The 25693-nt window shown below is 41.2% G+C and overlaps 2 protein-coding genes across 5 annotated transcripts in view; one reads left to right on the top strand and one right to left on the bottom strand.

Moving 5' to 3' along the window:
• Window positions 1-10209, bottom strand: part of c14h11orf54 (chromosome 14 C11orf54 homolog) — a 26511-nt gene extending 16302 nt beyond the window's left edge. For 2 of the 4 annotated variants that reach the window (XM_069911421.1, XM_069911422.1), the window contains exons 1-4: window positions 9992-10209; window positions 9419-9456; window positions 8497-8726; window positions 5553-5651 (exon numbers count right to left, since the gene is read on the bottom strand). In XM_069911421.1, the coding sequence (XP_069767522.1) occupies window positions 5553-5651; window positions 8497-8557 (160 nt within the window). In that variant the 5' untranslated portion in view covers window positions 8558-8726; window positions 9419-9456; window positions 9992-10209. Of the gene's footprint in view, window positions 1-5379; window positions 5429-5552; window positions 5652-8496; window positions 8727-9418; window positions 9457-9991 lie in introns of those variants that run through there. The other 2 variants (XM_069911420.1, XM_069911423.1) reach the window with 2 other exon arrangements.
• LOC138749685 (TATA box-binding protein-associated factor RNA polymerase I subunit D-like) lies at window positions 10151-25693 on the top strand. Its single transcript, XM_069911419.1, is given in 7 exon segments — window positions 10151-10258; window positions 11897-12299; window positions 15670-16030; window positions 18231-18403; window positions 21884-21944; window positions 23387-23418; window positions 23420-25693. Coding segments are annotated over 6 exon segments (1026 nt in total). The 5' UTR covers window positions 10151-10258; window positions 11897-12087; the 3' UTR covers window positions 23607-25693.

Genomic DNA, 25693 nt, shown 5'->3' with positions numbered 1-25693 from the left:
TTCTCTTAATATCCAAACATCTACCCCCGCCACAAAACCTGACTGCAAACCCTGAATCTTCGCATCTTCCCTGAATCTCAATGAGGCTTCAGAGCAAAGAGAACATGAGCTGACATGACCTTTGCAGTCCACCAGCTCCAGGAGAAACGCCGGGAACACCAGATGCCCCTTCATAGGCCTCGCCAAGGCTTTTGACCTCGTGAGCAGGCTACTCTAGCTGCTTGGGAAGGTCGGCTGCCCTCCAAAGCTGCTCAGCTTTATCATTTCCTTCCACAACATAAAAGGGACAGTCAGCTTCAATGGATCTACCTCTGAACCATTTAAGATTCTAAGTGGGGTGAGGCAGGGCTGTGTCCTAGCACCAACACTATTTGGCATCATCTTCTCCCCGCTGCTGTCGTACGCATTTCGGGATTCCGAGGACAGAGTACATCTGTGCACAAGTGACAGAAAGCTCTTTTTGGCCCGTCTGAAAGTAAAGAGCAAGAACCCGGCAGGTTCTCATCAGAGAGCTACTGCTCGCTAATGACACAGCACTGACCTCCCAGAGAAGGGCAGCTACAGCGGCTGATCGACAACTTTGCCAAAGCCTGCTAGGAGTTCGGGCCGACGATCAGCATCAAAAAGACCAACGTGATGTTGCAACCCCACCAATAATCCACATTGGAGATGAAGAACTCGACTTCACCGACAGCTTCTCATACCTGGGCTCCACCCTTACCAGCAACCTTTCACGATGCTGAAATTGACAACCAATCACTAAGGCTGCTACTGTGATGTCCAAACTAAGCAAAAGAGTGTGGAGCAACAAACATCTCACAGTGAACACTAAGCTCAAGGTGTATCAGGAGTGTGTCCTCAACACCTTACTTTCTGGCAGCGAATCACGGACAACATATGGCAGGCAGGAAAACCAGCTTGAGAACTTCCATCACCAATGCCTTCATCGCCTCCTGGACATATCCTGGCAGGACAGACTCATCAATACTGAGGTTCTGGATAAAGCCGGTTTCCTCAGCATGCACCTCCTGATGTGTCAAGAGTCGACTTCGGTGGTTTGGCCACGTACACTCCGTATGGAGAACGGTCACATCCTAAAAGGCCTGCTGCACAGTTGTCCGCCTGAAGGATCTCGACCCACAGGCCAGCCACAGCTGTGTGACTGCAAGCGTGATCTGAAACTTGCTCTCATCGATGTGCTCAACTGGGAGCACCTTACTGATGACTGGCAGAAAGGGCGTGGAGCGGTGAGGAAAAGCGGACACACCAGCTGGAGGACAGGATGACACAGCGGAAGCAGCCCATCATTCAGACTTCATCTGCAGCAAGAGTGGGCCTTGTGAACCATTCCAGATGCTGCTCTAAAACCAACTGACTATCCATGGCACTACCACTGTCTTCCAAGACAGAAGGATGCCTACCTACTTCTGCTTTAACGCAATGGGTCACTGAGACTGCACAGTCCTCTTGAGTAGGGCGTTCCAAAGATTTATGCCTTTGATCTAGCTGTGATTTAAGATCAGTGCGGTTAGCATAGTGAATAGTGGAATGCTATTACAGTGTCAGCGACCCATGTTTCGATCAGCCACTGTCTGTGGGGGTTTGTACATTCTCCTCATGACCACATGGATTCCCTCCAGGTGTTCACTTTCCTCCTACATTCCAAAGGCACACAAGTTAGTCACTTGATTGGGTGGCACAGGCATGTGGGCTTGAAGGCCTTTTACCATGCTGGATCTCCAAATTTTTTTTTCTCTGTGGAAAATAAATCGCTCATCTCAGTCCAGAATGGCAGACACTTTAATCTAAGATGATGACCACTCACCAGTCAGAGGAAGCATCGCCCCAGATCTATGCTCTTAAGCTCATATAAACTCTAAGCCACACACGTCAAACTCAGGCCCGCGGGCCAAAGTTGGCCCATGATATAATTATATTTGGCCCGCAAGATCATATCAAATATGTATAAGAGCTGGCCCGCTGGCCGCCACGCCAGTATAGCGCATGCACAGCTAATACTACAAACCCCAGAATGCTTTGCAAATGCGTTGGCGTCAGCCCGCTAATTGCCCCCACCTCTCTTTACTTGCATTAGCATCTGCGACCTGTCGCCTAACTCACATGTAATAAACCCCTTACCAAAAATGGCCAAACGAAAGACAGAAAACAGGACCTTTCAAGACAGGTGGGAGTCAAACTCTGACCCCAGAGTTTGATGAACTTGCATCTAAGAAGAGATGCCAAGTATCTGGTTTAGACCCAGGTGCATCAAAGTAAATCTCAGTGTAGCAAGCTAAGCTTGGATTAATATTTTCTTTGGTTAACTTTGGACTGTTCATAGTTGAAAGATTGGATTTTCATTGAAGCAAGTTGTTATTTTTTTTTGACTTGTTGGCTTGTGAAAAAAAATACATTTAAAAGGAGTTTAAAGGCTATAGAGAAATATTATTTATTGAATATTTTATTTATAATTTGTTAATGCTTCTTCTGGAAAGAGTTTAACCAAAACTATTATTAAACATTTATTTTAATAAGAAAAAGTTTAACATTACATATGTTGAAAGAAGAGAAAACATGCAGATCTTGTTGAAAATTTTCAATAAATATTTAGTTTGGCCCATGACATAGTCCAAGTTTTTAATTTTGGCCCTCTGTGAATTTGAGTTTTGACACCCCTGCTCTAAGCCTTTCAATGAGATTGACATTCTTTCATTCAAACTCCAGGGAGTATAGGGCTATCTGCATTTTTTTTTTTCTTTGGCTTGGCTTCGCGGACGAAGATTTATGGAGGGGGTAAAAAGTCCACGTCAGCTGCAGGCTCGTTTGTGGCTGACCAGTCCGATGCGGGACAGGCAGACACGATTGCAGCGGTTGCAAGGGAAAATTGGTTGGTTGGGGTTGGGTGTTGGGTTTTTCCTCCTTTGCCTTTTGTCAGTGAGGTGGGCTCTGCGGTCTTCTTCAAAGGAGGCTGCTGCCCGCCAAACTGTGAGGCGCCAAGATGCACGGTTTGAGGCGTTATCAGCCCACTGGCGGTGGTCAATGTGGCAGGCACCAAGAGATTTCTTTAGGCAGTCCTTGTACCTTTTCTTTGGTGCACCTCTGTCACGGTGGCCAGTGGAGAGCTCGCCATATAATACGATCTTGGGAAGGCGATGGTCCTCCATTCTGGAGACGTGACCCATCCAGCGCAGCTGGATCTTCAGCAGCGTGGACTCGATGCTGTCGACCTCTGCCATCTCGAGTACCTCGACGTTAGGGGTGTGAGCGCTCCAATGGATGTTGAGGATGGAGCGGAGACAACGCTGGTGGAAGCGTTCTAGGAGCCGTAGGTGGTGCCGGTAGAGGACCCATGATTCGGAGCCGAACAGGAGTGTGGGTATGACAACGGCTCTGTATACGCTTATCTTTGTGAGGTTTTTCAGTTGGTTGTTTTTCCAGACTCTTTTGTGTAGTCTTCCAAAGGCGCTATTTGCCTTGGCGAGTCTGTTGTCTATCTCATTGTCGATCCTTGCATCTGATGAAATGGTGCAGCCGAGATAGGTAAACTGGTTGACCGTTTTGAGTTTTGTGTGCCCGATGGAGATGTTGCGGGGCTGGTAGTCATGGTGGGGAGCTGGCTGATGGAGGACCTCAGTTTTCTTCAGGCTGACTTCCAGGCCAAACATTTTGGCAGTTTCCGCAAAGCAGGACGTCAAGCGCTGAAGAGCTGGCTCTGAATGGGCAACTAAAGCGGCATCATCTGCAAAGAGTAGTTCACGGACAAGTTTCTCTTGTGTCTTGGTGTGAGCTTGCAGGCGCCTCAGATTGAAGAGACTGCCATCCGTGCGGTACCGGATGTAAACAGCGTCTTCATTGTTGGGGTCTTTCATGGCTTGGTTCAGCATCATGCTGAAGAAGATTGAAAAGAGGGTTGGTGCGAGAACACAGCCTTGCTTCACGCCATTGTTAATGGAGAAGGGTTCAGAGAGCTCATTGCTGTATCTGACCCGACCTTGTTGGTTTTCGTGCAGTTGGATAATCATGTTGAGGAACTTAGGGGGACATCCGATGCGCTCTAGTATTTGCCAAAGCCCTTTCCTGCTCACGGTGTCGAAGGCTTTGGTGAGGTCAACATTCTCTCCTGCAACACCTACCCACTAATTATTGTGGAGAATCTTAGGTAATCCAAACCAGACCCATCAATAACATTCCAGGTACTGTTACATCATCAAGAATTGGGGAGAGATTGCACCTTGTCCAAATTATTCATAAAGATTATGAGCAGCTCATATTCCTGAGACACCCCATCTAATCACGGCCTCCTATCAATTCTACCAGTTACAAACTCAAAAAATTCTATAATACATTGGACAAACACAACTTTCCTTTTTTTAAAAAAAAATCTCCCTAACACACGTTTAAGTAACCTACTACCTCCTCTTAAGAGATTTTGGAATTTTCTCTTCTAATTTCAGGCTAAAATGTATATAGTTCTGTAATATTTCCCCAAAACCCAGCAGCACGTCATCTGGTCATGGTGTTGTGAGTGAGGAAACAGGTTGGGTAGGTCTCAAAGGCAAGGAATCTGGACACAGTTTTGGTAGGGAAGGATTTTATTTACAGAAGGGAATTGCAGGAATTGTAACTGATGCAACACACACTTTACAGCAGCCGTGGGAAACTAATAGTACCTAATGTGGGGAAAATAGCGTGGGAACAAAATACACACACATACAATGATCAAGGAAAAATCATTATGGTGCCCCACCACCCCTTGACTCAGTGCAGGCACAGCTCTATGCTACGAGGGACACTAATTAAAACTCTCCCAACCCTTTTAACAGTGCACATCTTACCAACAGTCTCTCCAACACCCTTCCACATTTCTAGGCCTGGAGTAAAACAGGGTGGTCCCAAGCTGGCAGAGAGAGAACAAAGAACATATGGCACTTTATAGTGCTGGAGGGTCTGTAAGCAGGGACTAATGGCTTGGTTAATCCAATTACAACAGCCAACGGCCCAAGGCCAAGTACAGGCAGGCTGGAGAGTCCAGTCCAGGTGTGGACTAATGGGTGGGTCACAGCCAAACCTTGACTGGCAACTGAATGACCTCCATCTAGGTAGGGGTCAGTATGGTCACATGACAGCCACAACCCTTCCCCAAAACACATGGTGACCAAGTTCTATTCATTTTGCCTTTTTTTTTTATAAAATAAGCTACTTTCAGTTCTTTATTCTCACTGGACCTTTCTCTGCTATTTCACAAGATGTTTTTTTTTAAATTTAATATTCTTGAAAGACACAAATTACTGTATTTATTTCATTTTCTGCCATTTTGTTATTCCTTATCATTTTTGTTTCACTCCATATTAAATATAGTTCATGTTTTCCTTCATTTACCTCTCAACAAAAGCTTTTCTAGTCCACTTTCATCTTTCCCTCTATTACCCTACAACAAAAAAAAGTAAATAGATATGGGAATACAAGGACATTATTGGCTGATCAAATATTTATGGAAAATATTGATCCTGACTGTCATTTTTAAAAATTTATCAATTGGAACAGTACTTCACCTGAAGCAGCAAAAGTATAGGGCTCCTGTGCAAGATCAGGACAATCCACAACAGACACCTGGACCTCCGCAAAGTTCTTCTTCAATCCTTCCTGCAGCACTGGAAGAGAAGCAACAGATTTTAAAAAGCCCATTTTACCTCAAAGAACTTATATTTAGCAAATTGCCATTTTATGATTCCAGTCAAAACCAGATCTCGGAACTTTCTTCCACCCTCCCCCCCCACCCCCACCCCCACCCACTTGACAATTTGCTCCTCCTCTTCTGAAAAGGACATTTGATGCAGTTTATTAGATGCCACATCTTCAATTCCTTGTTTCGAGCCCAGTTTTCTCTTAACCATTTGGCCACTGGCCATTCTTAAACTTTCAGAATCAATACTCCAGATTGGGTCCATGGGCAAACTTTTGAAGTAGTAAAGAACAGTGCAAACCAACTGGCGATTGGATACAAAACCAGTCCCAGAACTGGAGTATGTGCACTTGTTGGTAAACAGGACACAGATACCAAAGTGTTATTAATGTTTGTAGCTAATGTGGTCAACTGCATGGAGCATCAAACACTCTGCATGAAACTGCGAGCAGGGTAACCAGTCCGCTGTGCCAATTCCAACCAACTTCTCCCTTTACAATTGAATTTGGTAAATTTGAAACCCCGACATTGTTGCAATCAAGTCAAACTGAAGATGGTTGGGGGGGGGTCAACAAAATGCCTCTTTGGGCTCAGTGGTTATTAGATTACCAGGTGAGAACATCACTCTTTCAAAATTATCTTCTTCAACCCCTTGGTATGGAGGCCAATTTGCTTCCACTTGAGTTTTATACATTGCAAAACAACCAATAAGGCCACTATAGGAATTGAAGACTCCTCCATAAATAGGCCATCAGTTACCTGGCAGGCTGAGTGGATAGGTGCACTCCCTCTGCCATTTATGTATTTTAGGTACAGCTTCCGACTGCTCCTGTTGTCTGGGCTAGATGCTTTTTCTTCACTTGCAACCATCATCAGTCAGAGGTCCCCGGGAGTCAGAGGGAATGCTGCAGATTTTCCCAAAAGGCCCTTTGACTGCTCAGCCCATCAGGCCAGTTGTGGAAGGATATTTTCATTTGTCTTTCTGGTTAGCTCTGCCTGTGACAGAGCTTGAATCATAACACCAGAGCCTGGTGTTAGGGAGCTGTCTGAACATAGTTAGGTCATAAACGTTGGGAGAGGACATTGATGTGTTGTTGCTTTACTTTCCAGATAATTTGAAGGATTTGGCAGTCAGTTTTGATGGTGCTTTTCCAGTGTCCCAAGATGCCAATTGTAGGTACTCCAAGTCTCAAACAGATATAGGAGGCCATGGATGATGTGGAAGGGTACTCACTGGTCAGTGTGAATGAATGGAGCTAAATAATCTGTTCCCATGCTGTACAATTCTATAACAATGGGACAGTGGGAATACATTTTTATTTGGAATTATTCTTCTTAATACCCTACCAACAAATTAATAAATTACTAATTAAAGGAAATGGTCATTGAAAGTTACCTAGAATCACTATTGCTAAAAAAGGTCCTGTGGTGGCCTGCCACTGTGGATATCAAGCCGGCACATCGCGCGGTAGTTAACAGCAGCATAACACACTGTGTCACGTCCCTTAACACAGCGAACCGGCACAGTTGAAAGGTGGAGCAGTACAAGACCAGCAACCCTAAAATGGCACTGGACAAGCTGCCCAGCTAACAGATCAATGACAGACTGGGGAAGAAGGGTCTTCACATGCAAGAATGTTCCCGCCCGCTATTGCTATTCATGTGGCTGATGTCAGCCAATCAAACAAACAGCAGGAACTCCAACTGAGGCCTTTCCAGCCTCAATAAATCTCAGAGCTTAACCTCCCACATTCAGAGTGTGTGTGTTTCTTTGCAGCAGTCGGTTGTTAGTTAATTAAAATACTTTGTAAACATGCATTGTGCACCATTTAAATACAGAGATGTAAATGCCACTCCTTTAATCATAGACATAGTGACAGTTACTGGTCTAGTATCTTGAGAGAGTACCTGCACTGTTAAACAGGAAGTACAAATCCCAGCTCAGCAATTTGAGAATTTAAACTAAAATCAGCAAAGAAACAGGCCTTTCAGCCCTTCTAGTCTTTGCCAAACTATTTGTTGGGCCCTACCAGTTGCCCCAATAATTAGAAGGACAAAGACTGAGGGAAATGATAGGCTTTATTGTACATAAGACTTGTGCTGGCCTGGATCCAAGCTAGGGAAGTGCAGGGAAGGGAGAGGTGGCTCGACCTTTATGGCCTAGGCCACAGGGGGAGTGTCATCAGGGGGTGGGCCAGCCCCTGCCTTTACTGGCCAATGAGTATATACAATCCATACTATTAACTATTATTCTGCCTTGTCCCAGTGACCTGCACCCAGACCATATCCCTCCCTCTCTTATTTCGTGTCTCTATCCCGAATATATCTGCAGTGCCTCAACCCTCCCAACAACCATCCACACACCTCTCTGTCCAATCCAAAATAACAAACAAGGCATTTTCATCCTGTTGAAAGGGTGGAAACAACTAGGAAATTGCCCCAATGTTAGGGGCAATGCATAGCTAAGTTTTAGGGACGCTGGGTTCAATTTGTTGGCAACATTTTTACGTCCAACAAGAGAACAAAATAACAAATAAGGCATTTTCATCCTGTGAAAGGGGGGAAACAATGAGGAAATTGCCCCAATGTTACCAATGTTAGGGGCAATGCATAGCTCAGTTTTAGGGACGCTAGGTTCAATTTGTTGGCAACATCTTTACCTCCAATGGACGCTGCGAGAACCGCTGAGACCCTCCACTGCAATCACAGTGTCTACGGACTTTCGCTACTCAATCCCGACTATCACGGCAGCGCCTCAACCCAGAGGTGGATTCATCCGTCCTGCGAAGGACGGTGGTGGGGGGGATATTTACCTTCACAAAGTTCCTGCAGACTCGGGACATGGAGCAGAGACTTCTCAACCCTCGCTGCCATTGCTGCCCATCCGGTGCAAACAAGGAACTTCCCAGGAGTCGGGCTGTTTTATTTGCTCTCTGGACTCCGACGACCCGGAGTGGTCCAATATGGTCTTCGTAATGGTGAAAGGTCGCCAGAGAAACGGGTCGCACACCCTGGGGCTGAGTCACAGTTAATGTTGCAAGGTCTAGGGGAGGGGGGAGGAGGAAGGGGGGGGGACACACACAACTTAAAGGATAACCTGCTGATTAGTACAGGAGAAGCAATCTAAAGTCTTAATTGCCCATAACCATAAATTGAGAGAAAATAAACACCCCCCCCCCCCAGTGCCACGTTTAACGTGCCCCAATCAGGGTTAATTATAACCTCGCCACTTCAGAGCAAGGTCAGCTTCTCTTTTCCTACCAAATCATTAATAATCGTCCCATCTCCTGCTTAAAAATCAAGATTTCCCTTTCTTTGCCAGCAGTTTCTTCAGAAGCGGACAAGTTCCAAATAAGAGTGGATTTTTATCAAGTTACCCTGGTGTAAGTTAATGATCGTGACAGCGCGACACAGCCAGTTAAACCAACCCAGGAGAGACCCCCACTGCTCTTCACAACCAGTGGTTGCCACATTTTAAGGTGGAAATCCGTCACTCTTTAATGCAGAGAAAACTGTACTGGGAGAAAGAAGCACGTCTGCCTGAATTGCAGTTGAAATGATTGTGCCCCAGAGGAGACGAGCAACCATTAACCAGTCAAATACAACCCGATTAGAAAGTAATTTGCATTTACAACTACATTATCATTTGTCTTAGAAATATTAATTGAAGAATAAATGTCAGACAGCCCACACAGGGGCCCAGAAAGAACTTCCTCGTTGTTCCTTCATGCTCACCTGAAAGGAGCGAGAAGTTTTCAGTTCAAATGCCTTGTCTGAAAGAACAAAAGGATGCACGATATTAAAAAGATGATCACAGACAGTGTTTAAACAAAAGACTGACCTCCAGAGGATCCCAAAACCCAATCGACATTCGCCAAGACTGAAACAAAAGTTGCTTTTAATTATCTTTAAACGTGAAAACAGAATCAAACTTTAACTTCTCACTGGAGGGGCAGCCTGGAATTTTTGCTCCAAGACTCACTCAACATGAACCCAGGGTCCTTAAAACTGACCCCCTCAGCCTGGTTGTTCCCCCCCCCCACACTTCTCTCCTCTCCCCCCCCTTCTCCCCCCCCCTTCTCCCCCCCCCTTCTCCCCCCCCCCTTCTCCCCCCCCCCTTCTCCCCCCCCTTCTCCCCCCCCCCTTCTCCTCCCCCCTTCTCCTTTCCCTTTTCCCCTTTTCTTCCCCTTCCCCCCATTCTGCCCCCCATTCTTCACCCCCCCTTCCCCCCCCTTTCTTCACCCCCCTTCCTCCCCCCTTTCTTCACCCCCCCCTTCTTCACCCCCCCCCCCAACAGGATGCAAATGCCTTGGTTTGTTATTTTGCCCTCTTGGGGCACAGTCATGATATAAAAAGCGGGGCTCTCTGCTTGACAAGGTGCATCAGCTCTATTGAAGCTGATTAACAAGCCATTGGCAGATGCAGCGAGACCCGCGGGGGCTGCTTGGATCGCAGTGGCCGCTGCTCTGCCCGGGGACCCGGCGAACGGGCTCCGCGGGCACCGCCGGACCACGTTTCCAGCGCACGTCTCCTTCCGGTGACGGGGTTCCGGGCTGGAGGCGATGCGGGGGTCCGGTGAGTGAACAGGGGCAGGGGCGTAGGGGCAGGGGCGTGGGGGCGTAGGGGCAGGGGCGGGGGGGGGGGCCGTGGGGGGGGGCGCCGTGGGGGGGGGGCGGGGGGGGCCTTCGGAAAGGGCGGCCCCCCCCCCCCAGTGCCTTCGGAAAGGGCGGCCCCCCCCCCCCCAGTGCCTTCGGAAAGGGCTGCAACTCCAACCCATCACCCTTGGGTGGGTCTTGAAGTGGGTGATGCAGTGTGGACACATGTTCTGGCCTGGGCACAATGTGCAGTAGGATGTAAGCCCTGACCTTCTAAACCCCAGCTGAACCTGTCCAAAAACAATAGGATGCATGATATTAAAAAGATGATCACATTGTTTTAAAAAAAAAACTGACATCCAGAGGACCCCAAAACCCAGACAAATGGTTACTTAAACAAAAGTTGCTTTTAATTATCCTTAAACAGGATCAAACTTTAACTTCTTACAATTAACCTACTTAACCCCCTTCTCATTCTAAGCACACATGCGTGTGTAAGTTCAGAGAAGTTCTTTGATTCACAGTCCAATCTCACTTCTCATTCCTCCAGGCAATTCTTACACTGTGCACGGAATTTAACATTTATGAATCTTCACCAGGCTTTGGAGCTTGAAATGGGAGGTTCTTGTCAGTTTTCAGAGAGAGTGTCTTGCCAAAGAAACTTGCCCCATTGGGGTTTTCCAGATGATCATCTCTTTCTTTCAGGTCACCACAGAGTTCCTTTTCTGTTTCCCTTATCTCAGGCAAAACATTATGCAGCCAGCCATCTCCTCTTGTATGGGCCACAAAGGCTTTGACTAAGAATTCTCAACCCATCTTCAAAATGGGGTTTTCCACAAACTTGCCAGCTTGTCCTGTTCCAGTCCCAGCTACTGCTGCTGAACTGTAGATCTGAATTCTCTCTTTCTCTTTTTTTAGAGAAAAAAAACCACATGACCGTCTTAGAACGGCAACCTGCACTCGGACAGACTGCGCCACTGGAGCTAATCTTCAACTCTGTTCATCTGTTGCTTTCCAAAATAATCATTAGTCCATAGCATGTCCAATTAATGCTTAATTGTGAAGTCTCTATAGGCATTCTTCAAAGTTTTCGCAAAGGCACTCGAAGCCTAGATTGGCTGGCTTGAGCAGAGCTCTGGCATTTTAAATGAGATCTGTTTTGAAGTATTTATATGTGACCTACACTTAAAAAAAACCTGCCACAATTTATCTCCTTTAAAACATATCTATATACAATATAAAATATACTATGATCAGATGTGCTGAATGAAAATCCCAGTGATATCTGCATTTTGGATAGAACACAAATATGTAATGGGAATTAATCTTTTTGATTTCTTATTTTTTTGAACTTTTAATTGAGATCATCACATTTCCCATTTCATCCCAAGAGCAATGGGGTGAGTAGAGGGCAGAGTGAAGCAGTCAGAACCCACAATGGAGATTGGATGTACACTATATAAATTGTAATATGCTGTACTAAATCACTGCAAATTTCAGGAAACTGCATATTTGTAGGAGAAATTGGGTAAAATGTGTGACAATAATTCACTCACAAATTAATTTCAAGATTATGTTCCGGATAATCACATCATTTTTTTAAAATTTATTTGAGTAGGCGCAGCACAAAAGAGAACTTCTTCAAGCAAAAGTACTTGAAGATATTCCTCAAAACATCAGTGAAGGGGAGAGAAGTCTAGTTTTGTAAGTATGTTATCTTCATCCATCTACCCCAATGCCCTCATGGAAAAATAAAGATTTGGCAATACAAGAAGAATCATCGGCCCATGTTTGCCTGGACTGGTATTGATGGGTGAAATGGAGGATTCAAAGAGTGTTGACAATGAGCAAATGTGTCTAGAAGATGACGATGAAAATAGTGTTCTGCTATTTTCAGATAAAGTGAGTGAGACTGATGGCAAGGAAATACTTCCTGAACTAGTGAGCCCAATCTTCTCCAGCACAGCAAATGCACCTCAACACTTTGGTTCTGTTCATCAGGATATCACCATTTCTTTAAGGTAGGCAATATTATTGGTTCAGAGTGCACCAGACTGGAGATTACATATTGGTTATTGATGTCCACTTTGATTAATAACTTTTGAGACTGATTCATTGAAAGTTGAAGGCAGGGTTATCCACTTCACCATAGCAACTTGTATATTGAAGTTGTCCACTGCCACCCTTAACTTGGCATGTTTATTTTAAATTTAATTTTTTTTAATGTATTTACAACATGGTAGAAGCTGATTTCTTCCCCCCCCCCCTTCTTCCCCCTCCCCAAGTTCACCCAATTGACATATGTTTTTGGAGGGTTGGAGGAAACTGGAGCAAATGGGGAAAACCCACACAGGTGATGGGAAGAACGGACAAACTCCTTACAGTCAGTTCCAGATTTGAACCCGGATTGCTGGCCATCGTGTTGCACTACCACGATGTTAACCGTGACCTTCCTAATTGAATAGGAATCGGTCACTTGCCCAGGTTTACCATTCATGCCAACTGTTGTGTCAGTTGTCCAAACTGAAGGTGGAATATCCCAAGACTACAAGCCCTGGAAACTAAATCTTGTTAGCACGTGCTAATGTTTATCTTTGTGTTTCACAAAAGAAGGTTATTAACAAAAAATAGAAGAATATTTGTCTTGTCATTTTAATAAATTCTGCAGTGTAATTCTCCCTGGATGCATTTAAGTTGTTTAGAATTTAAGTTGCATAATTACCATCAATGTGTTAAATTCAATAGAACTAAGGCAGAACTAAATTCCACTCCCTCATGCAATCATGAGGTTAAGAGAACAGCATCTGGGGTGAAAATGTTGAAGTTAATAATTACGTTGTGTACATGTTTTTGTCGTTTCTTTTAAACAAGCTGCAGCAAGTGTTTCGATGTATATGCTACAGTGTATATGACAATAAACTCCTTGTCGTGATCTAATGTCACTGTATATAAACACTCGGACAAAGGCAGTCTAAAGTATGATGGAAATTGTATTGCAGCGTACTTCACAATTAATGTTTAAACATTTAGAATTTGAACTTTGCCTGATGAAGGTGTTCACAGATAGAACCGGACAGTAGCTCCATTTTGTTTTAAAAAAACAACAACTGAAAATGCAACACAAGTCCAAAAATGCAAATACCAGGAATCTGGGCCATCCAAGAATCCGGATTTCTTGAAAACTCGAACTTTTAAAATTTACGGGGCTTTTGCGTGTGTGTATGTGTAAGTGCCGCAGATGCACAGTACCATTTTATTTTTCTTCAAAACTGCTCATTTTGATAAACGAAGCATGCTGTATTTGCTGATGAATAAACCATCAAAACTTACCTGTTCACCTCTTTATTCCTCCCTAAATTTGAGTTTTAAAAGTAGTGCCCAAGAATCTGGAAAATCCGGACCGACAGAATCCCCGAGCGGTCCACATTTTCAGACTTCTACTGCAGTTCAGGCAGCATGATAAAGGAAGCCACTCCACCCATTAAGTCTATTCTTGCCCTTGGAACATTTCCATTAATTGCATTGCACACTTATTTCCCCATAATCTACGTTCCCATCAACTTCTCCCAATTCTTCCATTATCCAGCTATGCTGGCGACAAATTACAATAACCTATCAATGCATCTTTGGGAAGTGGGAGGAAACTGGAGCCTCTGTGCAACTAAGTGGACAGCACCCAGTCAGATCAAAACTGGGTCACTAATGCTGCACCACAGTGTTATCACCCATACATCGGATATCTGCACAACTTTGATCCCATCCATCCACCTTCTTCAGTGTCTTTCCATTTTACTAACTACACTTGGCACCTTTATTTATCTACATAACATAGCAAAAGATCAAATTTGTCTTTGGAAAAACAGTAAATTTTAAATTTAGTTCAGAATCCTTTTAAGAACCTGTGGAAATTTTATAAAATAATACAAGTCTGAGATCTGCTCAAGTTTTGAAATAAGCTGAATCTGACCAGGGTCGGGGTCAAGTGCTTACTTTTTATTTTCTGAACTGAGCCAACTGTCTCTCTCCCTTCCATCCCTTATACACATACCAGAGTAGAACACAGATCCTTTGGCCCACAATGTTATGCTGAATTCCGCCATCAATTTAACCCTTCCTGACCACAGAACCCATGTTTTTCTTATATCCATGTGCCTATGGAAGAATCTTTTAAATGTGCCTCTAGGCAATAGATTCCAGGCACCCACCACCCTCTGTGTAAAATTAATAAATAAATAGAAAGAAAATTTAGTTCTGACATCTCTGCTAAACTTTTTTCCAGAAATCTTAAATACACATATTATCTGGTTTTGGCCATTGCCACCCTGGTGGAAAAAAATGTTTTATTTTTCTTTGACATGGTCAGACCTAACCCAAATGATTCAAGAGCAAACACATCTAAGCTTGCATCTGATTGAGCTCAACAAAGGTACCAGTTCTAATACAAATGTCTTTATTTGTGCCATATTATAGATTAGATAGTCAAATTATATTCCAAATTACTATTAGATTTGTTCATGGAAGAAATCATTGAACCTGGGGGGTAAATGGGAGAGAATGTGTAGTCCTAAAGCAATGAAATATTGAGCAATAACCATGTTTGGATTACCTGAAGTAATTTCTTTGTTTTATAGTGGACTGTGTGAAATGTATATGTGATAATCTTTGTTCAACATTATTCAGATTTATTATCAAAGTGCATACATGACATCACATACAATCCTGAGATTCCTTTTTCTTGTGGGCGTGGCAGAATTACCACTAATTGTTAGTGCAAAATATAAACTGTACACAGCATAAACAAACTGTGCAATACAGAGAGAACAAAACAAAAATCAATAAGAGTCCTTAAATGTGTCTCTGATTAAGTTTGTCGTTGAGGAGTCTGATGATGGAGGGGTAGCCGCTGTTCCTGAACCTGGTGGTGTGAGTGTCGTGGCATCTATACCTCTTTCCTCATGGCAGCAGCAAAAACAGGGTGTGTGCTCAGTGGTGAGGGTGTCTGATGATTGCTGCTGCTCTTCCACGGCAGCGCTCTCTTGTAGGTGTGCTCAATAATAGGGAGGGTCTTGCCTATGGTGTCCTTGGCTGTCTCCCTCTACCTTTTTTTTTACCAACATGATAACTACCTGTGTCCTTTGGAGGGCTTTACGTTCAGGGGTATTCGTGTTTCCATTACCAGGCTGTGATGCAGCCAGTCAACAGACTTTCCACCACACCTCTGAGGAAATTTACTAGGGTTACTGATGTCATACTAAACCTTCGCCAACTCCTGAGGAAGTAGAGGCATTGACTTGCTTTCTTCATGATGCCATTAGTGTGTTAGGTCCAAGAAAGATTATCTGAGATGATGACTCCCAAGAACTTGCATTAATGTATTCTTTTTCTTTGTAGTGATAGCTCAGATTCAGTAAGCAGTTTGTTCAAGACACAGTGTGCACCAATACCAGTGAGAAAGAAAAGGAAACTTCAACCAAGAACATTTTTGACCAAAACAGATGTCAGAAATCAAAATGGATATGATTCTACGAGCTCATCTCATTCGGATGAAGATCTGTGGCGTCCGAGTTCTTTGAAAATTGGTGGAAAATGTAACATTCGTAAAAAATCTGGCCGGCCAAGAGGAAGGTTTCAATCATCCATATCTGCAACAGAGAAGAGGAAGAAGTTGAGAGATCGGGGGATTGAGTTTCCATTTGTGCAAAAGGAATATGGAACGAAGGATTTACCGTTTAAGATGATATTTGCATATGAGGTAAACACAAATCCGTGGGGTGACATGTAATGTTTTGGATTCTAAGACATAATTCAATGTTGGGCACTCGCTGAATCATGTACCCTTCCAAATTTATTTTTGGTAAAAATTGGATCATAAACAGATTTTTGTCTTTTATCCACATTTTTTAATATTATTTAAAAATTAACATTTTTGTGGTTTTTATTTATGGTGTAAAGATTCTATTAGTTATTTGGTTGAGTAAAGCAATAAATTCTTGTGGAATAAATATCAGAATAATTACAGATTCTGTAATCACTCGTATAATGCGCACACACACAAAGCACACAGAAATCATTAATTAAGTAAAAATATTTTCGTATAGTGTGCACACGCATATACCGTGCGGGTGTAATTCTGATTTACAGGAGTAATTCAGTCTTACTTGAGTCCATGGACCCACTATCAGTCATAATAATCTCCTGCAATTAACACCCAATCAACTTCCCCAAGAGGTGTCAATCACCCATTATATAGATAATAACCACCTGCCACACATTAACAACCTTTGGAGAGAAATCAATTAAATCGATCGAAGACAAGCTTCAGAGTTGAGCAGCATTTTAATTCTGTCATGATTTAAAAAGCTTTTCTTTAAAGCCTATTTTGTTAAAAATAGTGTGCAATTGAGAAATTTATGGTTTGATTTGATGTAATGTGGATGATTAAACTGGTGCAATACGGCAGAATCATCCTAATGTATCAGATCAGAGGCACTTGATATGTTAATCTCCTCCCTCGCGGGACAAGTCTGGCCAATTAGGGGGCAGTGACATGGATCAAAATTTCCCACACCCACCATAAATTGTACGCGTTCTTTCAATGCCACTATTACATTGCCACGCTCACTATAAATTGTTGGTGCGACTTTCCCATGCCCGCGATAAATTGTGCACGTTCTTTCATTTCCGCTATTACATTCCCATGCTTGCTAATGCGTGTTCTTTCAACATGTAAAAATTTTTGTGTTTAGCGCACACACAGCAGGGTACCTGGTTGGTATAAAATGCCTATAACGCACGTGTTATATGCATAAAATTACAGTAAAGTCCAAGTTTGCAGGTAAGATAAAAGGGAATCCCAAGTCGTTCTGGAAGGATATTAGGAGCAAGAGTGGGTAAGGGAAAAACTGGATTCCCAAAGGAACCAAAACAGTCATCAGTGTTTCGAGCCAGTGGACATGTGCAAGGTCCTAAATGAACACACATCATTAGTATTCATAAAAGGGAAGGGCACAGAAGATGGTTAATTCAAGGAGGTACAGTATATGTTGATAATCATGTACATTTTAAGAAGTGAGAGATGTTAGGTGGTTTGGAATGGCCTTGTGTTGATGAGATGGATCCCAGTGTGCAAGGAAGAGATAGCTGGGGCCCTGATGAAGATTTTTACATTTTCAGTGGCCACAACTGAGGTGCCAGTTTATTGGAGGATGGGTAATATTCTTTTATTCAAGAAAGGGATAAGCAAGGTAATTACTTGCTGGTAAGTCTTGTGTCAGTGGTAGGGAATATATTGGAGAAAATTCAAAGTGATGGGACTTGTGCTCAGTTGGAAAGGCAATGATGGTCCATTTGGCTTTGTTTGGAGAAATTTTGTCCACTTGATTTGAGCTTTTTGAGGAGGTAACTAGGAAAATTGATGAAGATGAAGTCACTGACAGGCCACTTTATCAATTCTTTACTTCACCTTCTGACATCGAAGTTCTTGTTACCAGCTCCACTATCTGCACTGTATCCCAAGAATAAAAAACCACCAACATTCCTTCTCATTTTTAATAGAAGTGCAAATTTTTTTTCCTGTGACAAAGTACGTGTGCACTGACTGCCTGTGCACATGTAAACTTGAAATTGTTTCAAGATAGTTTTGGCACGGACTATCTCTCATGGCTAATAAAACTGTATTTATGTTAAAATATAATACCAGTATGATGGCATTCTACGAAGTATTTAGTTAAGATTTTATTCTATACTTTGTTCAGTTTGTGTGCACGTTAATTTCCTTTGTGCGCTGGTTGCAAAACGTTTAAAGGGAACAGTGCTCTCCACTCAGAGCATGTGTAAAATTTATACTTCACTCAAAATTACAAGAATATCTAATGCAATGCTAGTGGAATTTGTAAACTTGAGGGAGATTATTTTGATAAATATTCTGACATTTAAACGCTTTTCATTTATAGCAGACAGCTTTGTGTGGATTATTTGATTACATGAAGGAGTTAAAATGTCAAAAGCACCTCATAACATCGCTGAAAAATATAAATGTGGATTGTACAGATAGAGACAGCAGTGTAATGAGACAATACAAGTACCTGGATGAGAAAAGGCCAATTTCACCCATATCAGAAAGCAGGTAAGATTGTACTTTCGTAGGGAGTGTGGTTCTTTTATGTGTTTGTAGTCCTAATTATTTAAGTATGATCATTGTTAGAAATTCTCAGCAGGTTAAGAAGTACATATGGAGAGAAACAGAGTTTATAGTTCATGAATAAAAATAGATGCTCTAAACAGCAGGTCAGGCAGCACTTGTGGAGGGAAAACAGTTACCATTTCAAGTTAATATAGGTCTTCCACCTTTCCACAACTGGTGTCCGACTTCAGCATTTGCAGTATTTTGCGTTTATCTTATATTTCCAAAATTGCTAGTCTCTTCATTTAATATTTCAAGATTCGGCTGTTGATAGAGGCATACTACGAACGAAAACAGAGTCTTGCAGAATAAATAGATCCCAACTCTAGCTAAAATAACTTGCTTTAACCACAGAGGTGAGAGCAATTTGTTATCGTGCTTCTATCTCAGAGAGGAAAAACAGTTTGGAAATTTGCACGGTTAATAACTATGAAGAGTCTTCGACTGATAATGCACAGAAGTCAGATGAGGGCAGAATTTGGTTCCGTTATGGTGCCTCCACAGGCAAATAGTTCACTGACATCTAGATTTACTCAGATGGAGAATTCCTCTTTGAATTAGTTGCACATTGCAGAAGAGAAAGTGCTAGAGGTGTTCACATGCAAAAAGAGAGATGATTTCTTCGAGGCAAATCAACTGTATCCAAGGACCCTGTGAGAAGCTAGGGAAGAAATTGCAGAAGCCCTGGCAGAGATATTTATTTGTATCATTGTTGGGCACCGGTGAGATGCTATAAAACTAGATGGTGGTTAATGGTGTATCTTTAAAAAAAAAAGACAGTAAGAACAAGTAAATAGGCTTAATGTTGGTCGTGGGTAAGTTACTGGAGGAGATGCTAAAGGGCAAGATCCACATGCATTTGGAAAGGCAAGGACTGTTTACGGATAGTCAACATGGGTTTGTGCATGGGAAATTGTCTCTCACAAGTTTGAGTTACTTGAAGAGATGGCTAAGATTGAACAAGGGCAGGGTTGCCAATATTGTCTACATGGGCTTTAGCAAAGCCTTTGACAGGCTCCATTATAGTCACTTGGGATCTAGAATGAGCTGGTGAATTGGATATACAGTAAAGCCCCAGGTATCCAGCACTGCCGGAGAAGCCAGTTTTCTAGTTGTTTGTGACTCACTCTTACAATGCCTATCTAATACACCTGCATTAACAATAAACTGTTTAAAAGACAAAAATACTTACACTGAAAAAACTTCACTTGCATAAATATATAAATCTTAAAGCATTTTAATTTATTTTCAATCACATTCTTTGAAAACATTTAACCGTCGTTGCATCTGCAGGTTCCTCCTGCACCACAGAGCCACCCAAAAGACGAACAATAACATTATAGATAATAAACCCCCCCCAAGATTATAAATGAAGGCTTACTGATATACTAATAAAGACTGTTACTAAGCAGATATAAGGAGACATTTTAAGAGAGTCACCACAACGGAGAACGGCAGAAGCATCTCCTCATAGTAGGTGACATCATGTTATTCAAACACAACTTGATTCAAACAGCTCCTACATGCAAAGCATGACCAAGGCACTCTGCTAGCTGAATATTTGCTCCCATCTTCTCCAAAGGTTTATGTTTTAGTTCAGAGAACATTTACAATTTTAAACTGTTATTTAAATTTTTGTTTATTCATATTTATTTTCCTTTTTTTTATTTGCCAGTTGCTTGAATTCTGGATACCAGATTATCAATTTGGATAATAATGTAGTTAGCATGGCCAGTAAGTTTGCAATTAGGTGGTATGATGGACAGTGAAGATCATGTAAGGTTATAACAGAATTGAGATGAGCGAAACATCAAATTCCGTGACTTGTTCAAGACAATAAATTCTGATTCTGAACTGGGAATGTAGGACAAGGAATGATGGATGTGATCCAACTGTGAAAAGTGTGAGGTGTTACACATTAGTAGAATTACAGAACCCTGGAGGGTTTTGTAGAACAAATAGACTTGGAGTACAAAGGTTCCATGAAAGTGCCCACATAAGGTGATGAAGGTGGTGTTGACATGCCTGCCTTAATTAGTCTTGGCTTTGAGTACAGAAGCAGGATCATCATGTTATAACTGTACCAGATTGTTTTGTGAGTTCTTGGGAGTATTGAGCATAGTTCTTTCACACAGCTGTAGGAAGGATATCATCATGTTCAAAAGAGTGCAGAGAAGATTCACAAGGGTATTACCAGGGCTGGTAGGCTTGAGTTACAAGGATTGTGTGGGTAGGCTGAGGTTGTTCTCCCTGGAATGGAGGAGGTTGAGGGAGGAGCTTTATATAATCATGAGAAACATAGAATAGGTAAATAGCCATTGGCTTTTTGTTTCCCCAGGGTAGAGAAATCTAAAACTAGAGGGCATAGATTTAAAGAGTGAAAGATTTAAAAGGGATCTGAGGAACATGTTTTTCACATGGAAAATAGTAGGTATACAAAAGGAACTCCCAGAGGCACTTTTAATTGTAACATATACAGGTTTATGGATAGGAATTGGTCAGAGGGATGTGAGTTGAAAGTTGGCAAATGTGAATCACTTGGTTACATTATCTTGGATGAAATGGACAAGTTGAGCTGCAGGGGCTATTTCTGGTTATAAAGCTCTGATTAAGACCGTTGTACCAAGTCAAATTTGTTTTGAACTTCTAATTCCAGAGAGAAATTGAGTAAATTAGCTTTCCGGGCTCATGAATTAGTGGCACATTTCAAACTTTTTTGCACTTGTACATTGTGCATTGTTCAATCCATTTCAGAATGTACTGAGGAGAAGGAGGGGTTTAAAGAAACTGGAAAGGGTATTTTTTCCCAAGGTTAGCCAAAGCGAATGTTTTGTTTTTTTTATTTTTATTTTTCACACCATAAATCACATTAGCCATGATATACACTTTTTCTTTTTCACACATATACAAGCCAAAGCGAATGTTGATAAATTGTGAAGCTGCTTTAGCAGTTCTGTCAGCTGGCTCAGAGCCTTGTTGAAATAAAGAGAAAATTGGAAAGTAGTGGGAGATTAACATAGCAAAAAAACCTCATGGCAAAAGGAAGAGTAATACAGGTTGTTCCTCTTTAATCCGGTGATGTCGGAACCTGGCCATTACCAGACCACAGAAAATGGAAATTGGCTTCTAAGGGAACTCACTATGTTAACATATCAAAGGTAGATTAAACAAAGATTAAAACAGGAAATAATACTGTGGAGCAGAGCAGTTAGCGCAACACCTTTACAGCGATCGGGACCGGGGTTTTGTGTCCCGCGCTGTCTGGAAGGAGTTTGTACAAACAGCAGAAGATTCAAACATGCCGTACCATGGGAGTTGTCAGACCACAGAGCGCAGGATAAAAGCGGTACAACCTGTATCGGTTGATGATTGGCTTTGGGAAGAATGCATTTTGTATCATTAAGAAAAGAAAACATTTTACAGGGATGATGATGCCTGCATTGAAGATGTGGAAGATGAAGAGATTTTTGATGTGAAAATTGTGGTAAGTTATATTGGATACATTGATTATTACACCATGCAGTCAAAATAAATATCAGTGTAGTCTATTTTGTACTCCACTTCTGAATCAGTTTCTTGATTGCATACATTAACTGTATAACACAGTGCACACTGTTACATGCACTAAATGCAAGTATGCCTCACAATTTATTAAAGACGCAATTAATAAAATCAAGAGTATCTGGCAGTACTCTGAAAATAGTGGCACCGACAAAATTTATGAAATACATTAGATAGTTGTACTGTACCTCATTGTAGTCTTGTGGTTTGTATTGCATACTGGTTGAAGCTCATTTACTTTGGTGTTTCTAAGATAGAAGGCATCAAATGGAATATCAAATAATTACAATTTTAAAATCAACTGCGAGTTTCAACAAGTATAAAATAAGTTCTTTGTGTTTGTATAAATGCATTGGCCAAAGTCCTTTTCTTAGTCTTCTAATTTGATATTTGCTCCAAACCATTTCCTGTATTTCAAGAAGAAACATCTCTGCTTCTCTTCTTAAAGTCATCATTCATCTAAATTAGTGGTTTTCAAACTGTTTCTTTCCACTCACATACCACCTTAAGTAATCCCTATGCTATAGGTACTTTGTTATTAATAAGGGATTATTTAAGGTGCTATGTGAGTGGAGGGGGGAGAGTTGAGAACCACTGCTCTAGACTCAATTGTTACTGAAATATTTTGCTTGTCATTGGCCCATTTCCTTTGGAGTTATGAAACTGTGCACATAACAAGTCAATTTGGTACGATTAAAACAGTGGTTTTCAAACCTTTTTCTTTCCATTCACACACCACCTTAAGCAATTCCTTACTAATCACAGAGCAGTTATGGCAAAGGACTTGCTTAAGGTGGAATGTGAGTGGAAAGAAAAAGTTTGAAAACCGCCTTAGGAGTGATCTCAAAACTTGAGTGAACACAGATTTCACACCATATCATGGTAAGTACAGAATGTCCCGTTTGAACTTAATTGAAATTGAAAACTAAAAATTAAACCAATTTTTATTTTGGCACATTGAAATATGTTTCGATTTTTCTGTACTTTACTGCAAGATGCTACGAGTCTTGGATTACAAGCCACAATTTATGAATCATGGCTTAAGTTCGTAGTCGGTTGGACTTCATTTCACTGAATAGCAAGGTAGTTATAGATGATTTGGAAGCATTTCAATCAGCAGGCCTTGTGCACAATATTATGGAAATCCATTGATGTGTGAGTTGAAAATATAAAATTTGTTCACTTCGAGTTTCAAACTCTGTTTTATGTCCACTTTTATTCATCTGATGTTATCCTCTTCAAACTCTTCTCAATCTGCTGTAAGTCACACTTACACCTACAATTTTATTTTTTGTCTCCTATTTTTACGAGAATGAAGTAAGATGGCAATATATTCAATTATTGTAATATTTGTTTTACTTGCAGGATAACAGTTGCTTCATAAAGGAAAAAAAGGACTGGAAAAAAAAGAGAGTGCTTTGGGATAAATTACCACAATAGTGGAAACCAAAACAGATCTGTAAAAAGTAGTAAAAATAAACACAAACCTGAAGCCAATGGTAAAAGTAAAGACCGTGCTAAAAAAATAAAACAAGTAACAGTTGAACAAAAGAACGGTGCAGAGCTGAAACTTATTTTTTCCTGAGACAATTATGATGAATGTGCCTCTTTTTTCATCTTGCTCTTGGAAAATATTCCTTATAACGAGTGTTCTGGTTCTTTGTTAATTCACAATCCATTTTGTCTTGAATATTCTCTTCTTGCAATGCCATGTATGCCCTCTTTTGTATCATCTTTTCTTTTGGACTGTTTATTAGATTTGCGATTCTTCAGAGAAAATGCCGTCCCTTCTTGTTCATCTAATGGCCTATGGGAATTCTGAACGCTGACTGAGTTTGCAGTTCTGTGATCTGCTATTTTTACTTTCGTGACCTCACTGATTTTTGGCTTAAAATGCACAGGCAGAGGGACATTTTAGCTCGGTAATTTGAGTGGTTATTTTACTGGCTCACCATTATAACAAAGAGGTCACCATCAAAAGTTAAACAAGAAAGTTTGCAGGTACTGTGATTATAGTTTAATATGCAAAAGTACTGGAGAAAGTCAGCAGGTCACGGAGCGTCTGAATAAAACAGTGGGGGGAGGAGCACAGGCGAGAGGTGGCTGTGGGTTGGGCAAAAGAGAAAAAGAGTTTTATCCATTTTATTCAGGTGCCTGTCTGCTTTTTTGCAATTCGATAAAAGCCTCAGGCATAAAATGTTGGTTATGTCTCTTTACCATAAAGAACTGACTTTTTTCTGCACTTTTGTGTAAAAGTTAAGTCACCATTAAAAGCTTTTATTTAAGAAGGAATAACCTCTGACATTTATAGTATAGCACATTGACACTTCATTGTTCAGGTCAATCGTGGTTTGACACTGATGTTTATGTGTTCATAACATTAATTAGCTGTAATTACCATTGGAAAATATTTTCCATCGTCTTTGAGGAAATTCTGGATTCAGAGTGCAATAATTGTGAGAATATTATGCACCTGAGCCATTATCGTTCTGTAGATGAACATGTTGGAAGGTGGAAAATATTTAAGTTTGAATGTGATCCTGTCCATCTTAGAGACAGAGCTTGAAACATGGTCATGAAACAAATATCTTAATAAGTAAATCAAAAATTTATTAAATTTATCAAGGGCAGATAAGCCATCCCCCTCACCCTGCGATGGACCGTGGGATGGGGTGATGGTGTGAGGCGTTATTTTAAATTGAGCCCCCCTCCCCCCCCTTCAACCCCCTGGCATTTATCGAGCCCCTGGATGGTCCATCAATATCGACCACTTTGGAGACCCCTAATCTAAATCTTTAAAATAAACAGTATTCAATAAATGTTCAATTTTCTTTAATTCTTTTGAAATGACATAATCAAATATTGTCAAATCTTTGATCCTCAAAACAAAAATTGCTCTATGGCTATTTTCTGACCCAGTGAGTATTTCAAAAAAATGTTATCTTTATTTGGTTGGAGAGCAGTGTTTTTGTTTTGTGAACATTAAATGGCAACCAGTTCTTGTTCATGATCCTCATAAATTGAACTTCAGTGACACTGCATTTTTACTTTGTTAAATATTACAAAGGATCAACATTTCCTCTATTACTAATTAGTAGCTGAAGTTAAACTTCAAATTGAGGATTTTACAGTGCCTGTTGTACTTATGAACTGTTGCACCTCAATAATTTATAGTTTTGATGTATTAAGTAAGAATGAAACTATTTTAAAACAGTCTAATCTTAGATGTTTACTTTTCATTAGATATTTGGATGAGTTGTGCACCAAATGAACAAAGGAAGCATTGTGTTTGAGATTGTATTTATTCAGAGATACACCACAGAAACAGACCCTTCCGGCCCACACTACCCAAATACACCCAATGTAATGAATGTATATGCTAAATAGCTTCCTATCTTATGAAAAGTATAAAGTACGATCATGGTGTTTGAAGGTTTTTAAAACATTACCGATTTAAAGCAAGATTTAAAGTTGAGGAGAGCCATAAACCATATACACTTCAAAAAAAACCTGTTTCACTTTTGTCTGTGGATTGGATGTTACATTTAGTTTGTACTGAGGAACACGCATTTCATTCATACTGCAAGATTGTGTATTTTCGAATGAAACTGCTTTTCCATTCACAAAGGAATTTTGTTCATAAAGATTTGTAAATAAACCTGAGAAATGAGA

This window comes from Narcine bancroftii, chromosome 14 (genome assembly GCF_036971445.1).
Source record: "Narcine bancroftii isolate sNarBan1 chromosome 14, sNarBan1.hap1, whole genome shotgun sequence".
Classification (NCBI taxonomy): domain Eukaryota; kingdom Metazoa; phylum Chordata; class Chondrichthyes; order Torpediniformes; family Narcinidae; genus Narcine; species Narcine bancroftii.
The sequence above is the reverse complement of the archived record's forward strand: the minus strand, read 5'-3'. Positions and strand labels throughout refer to the sequence as shown.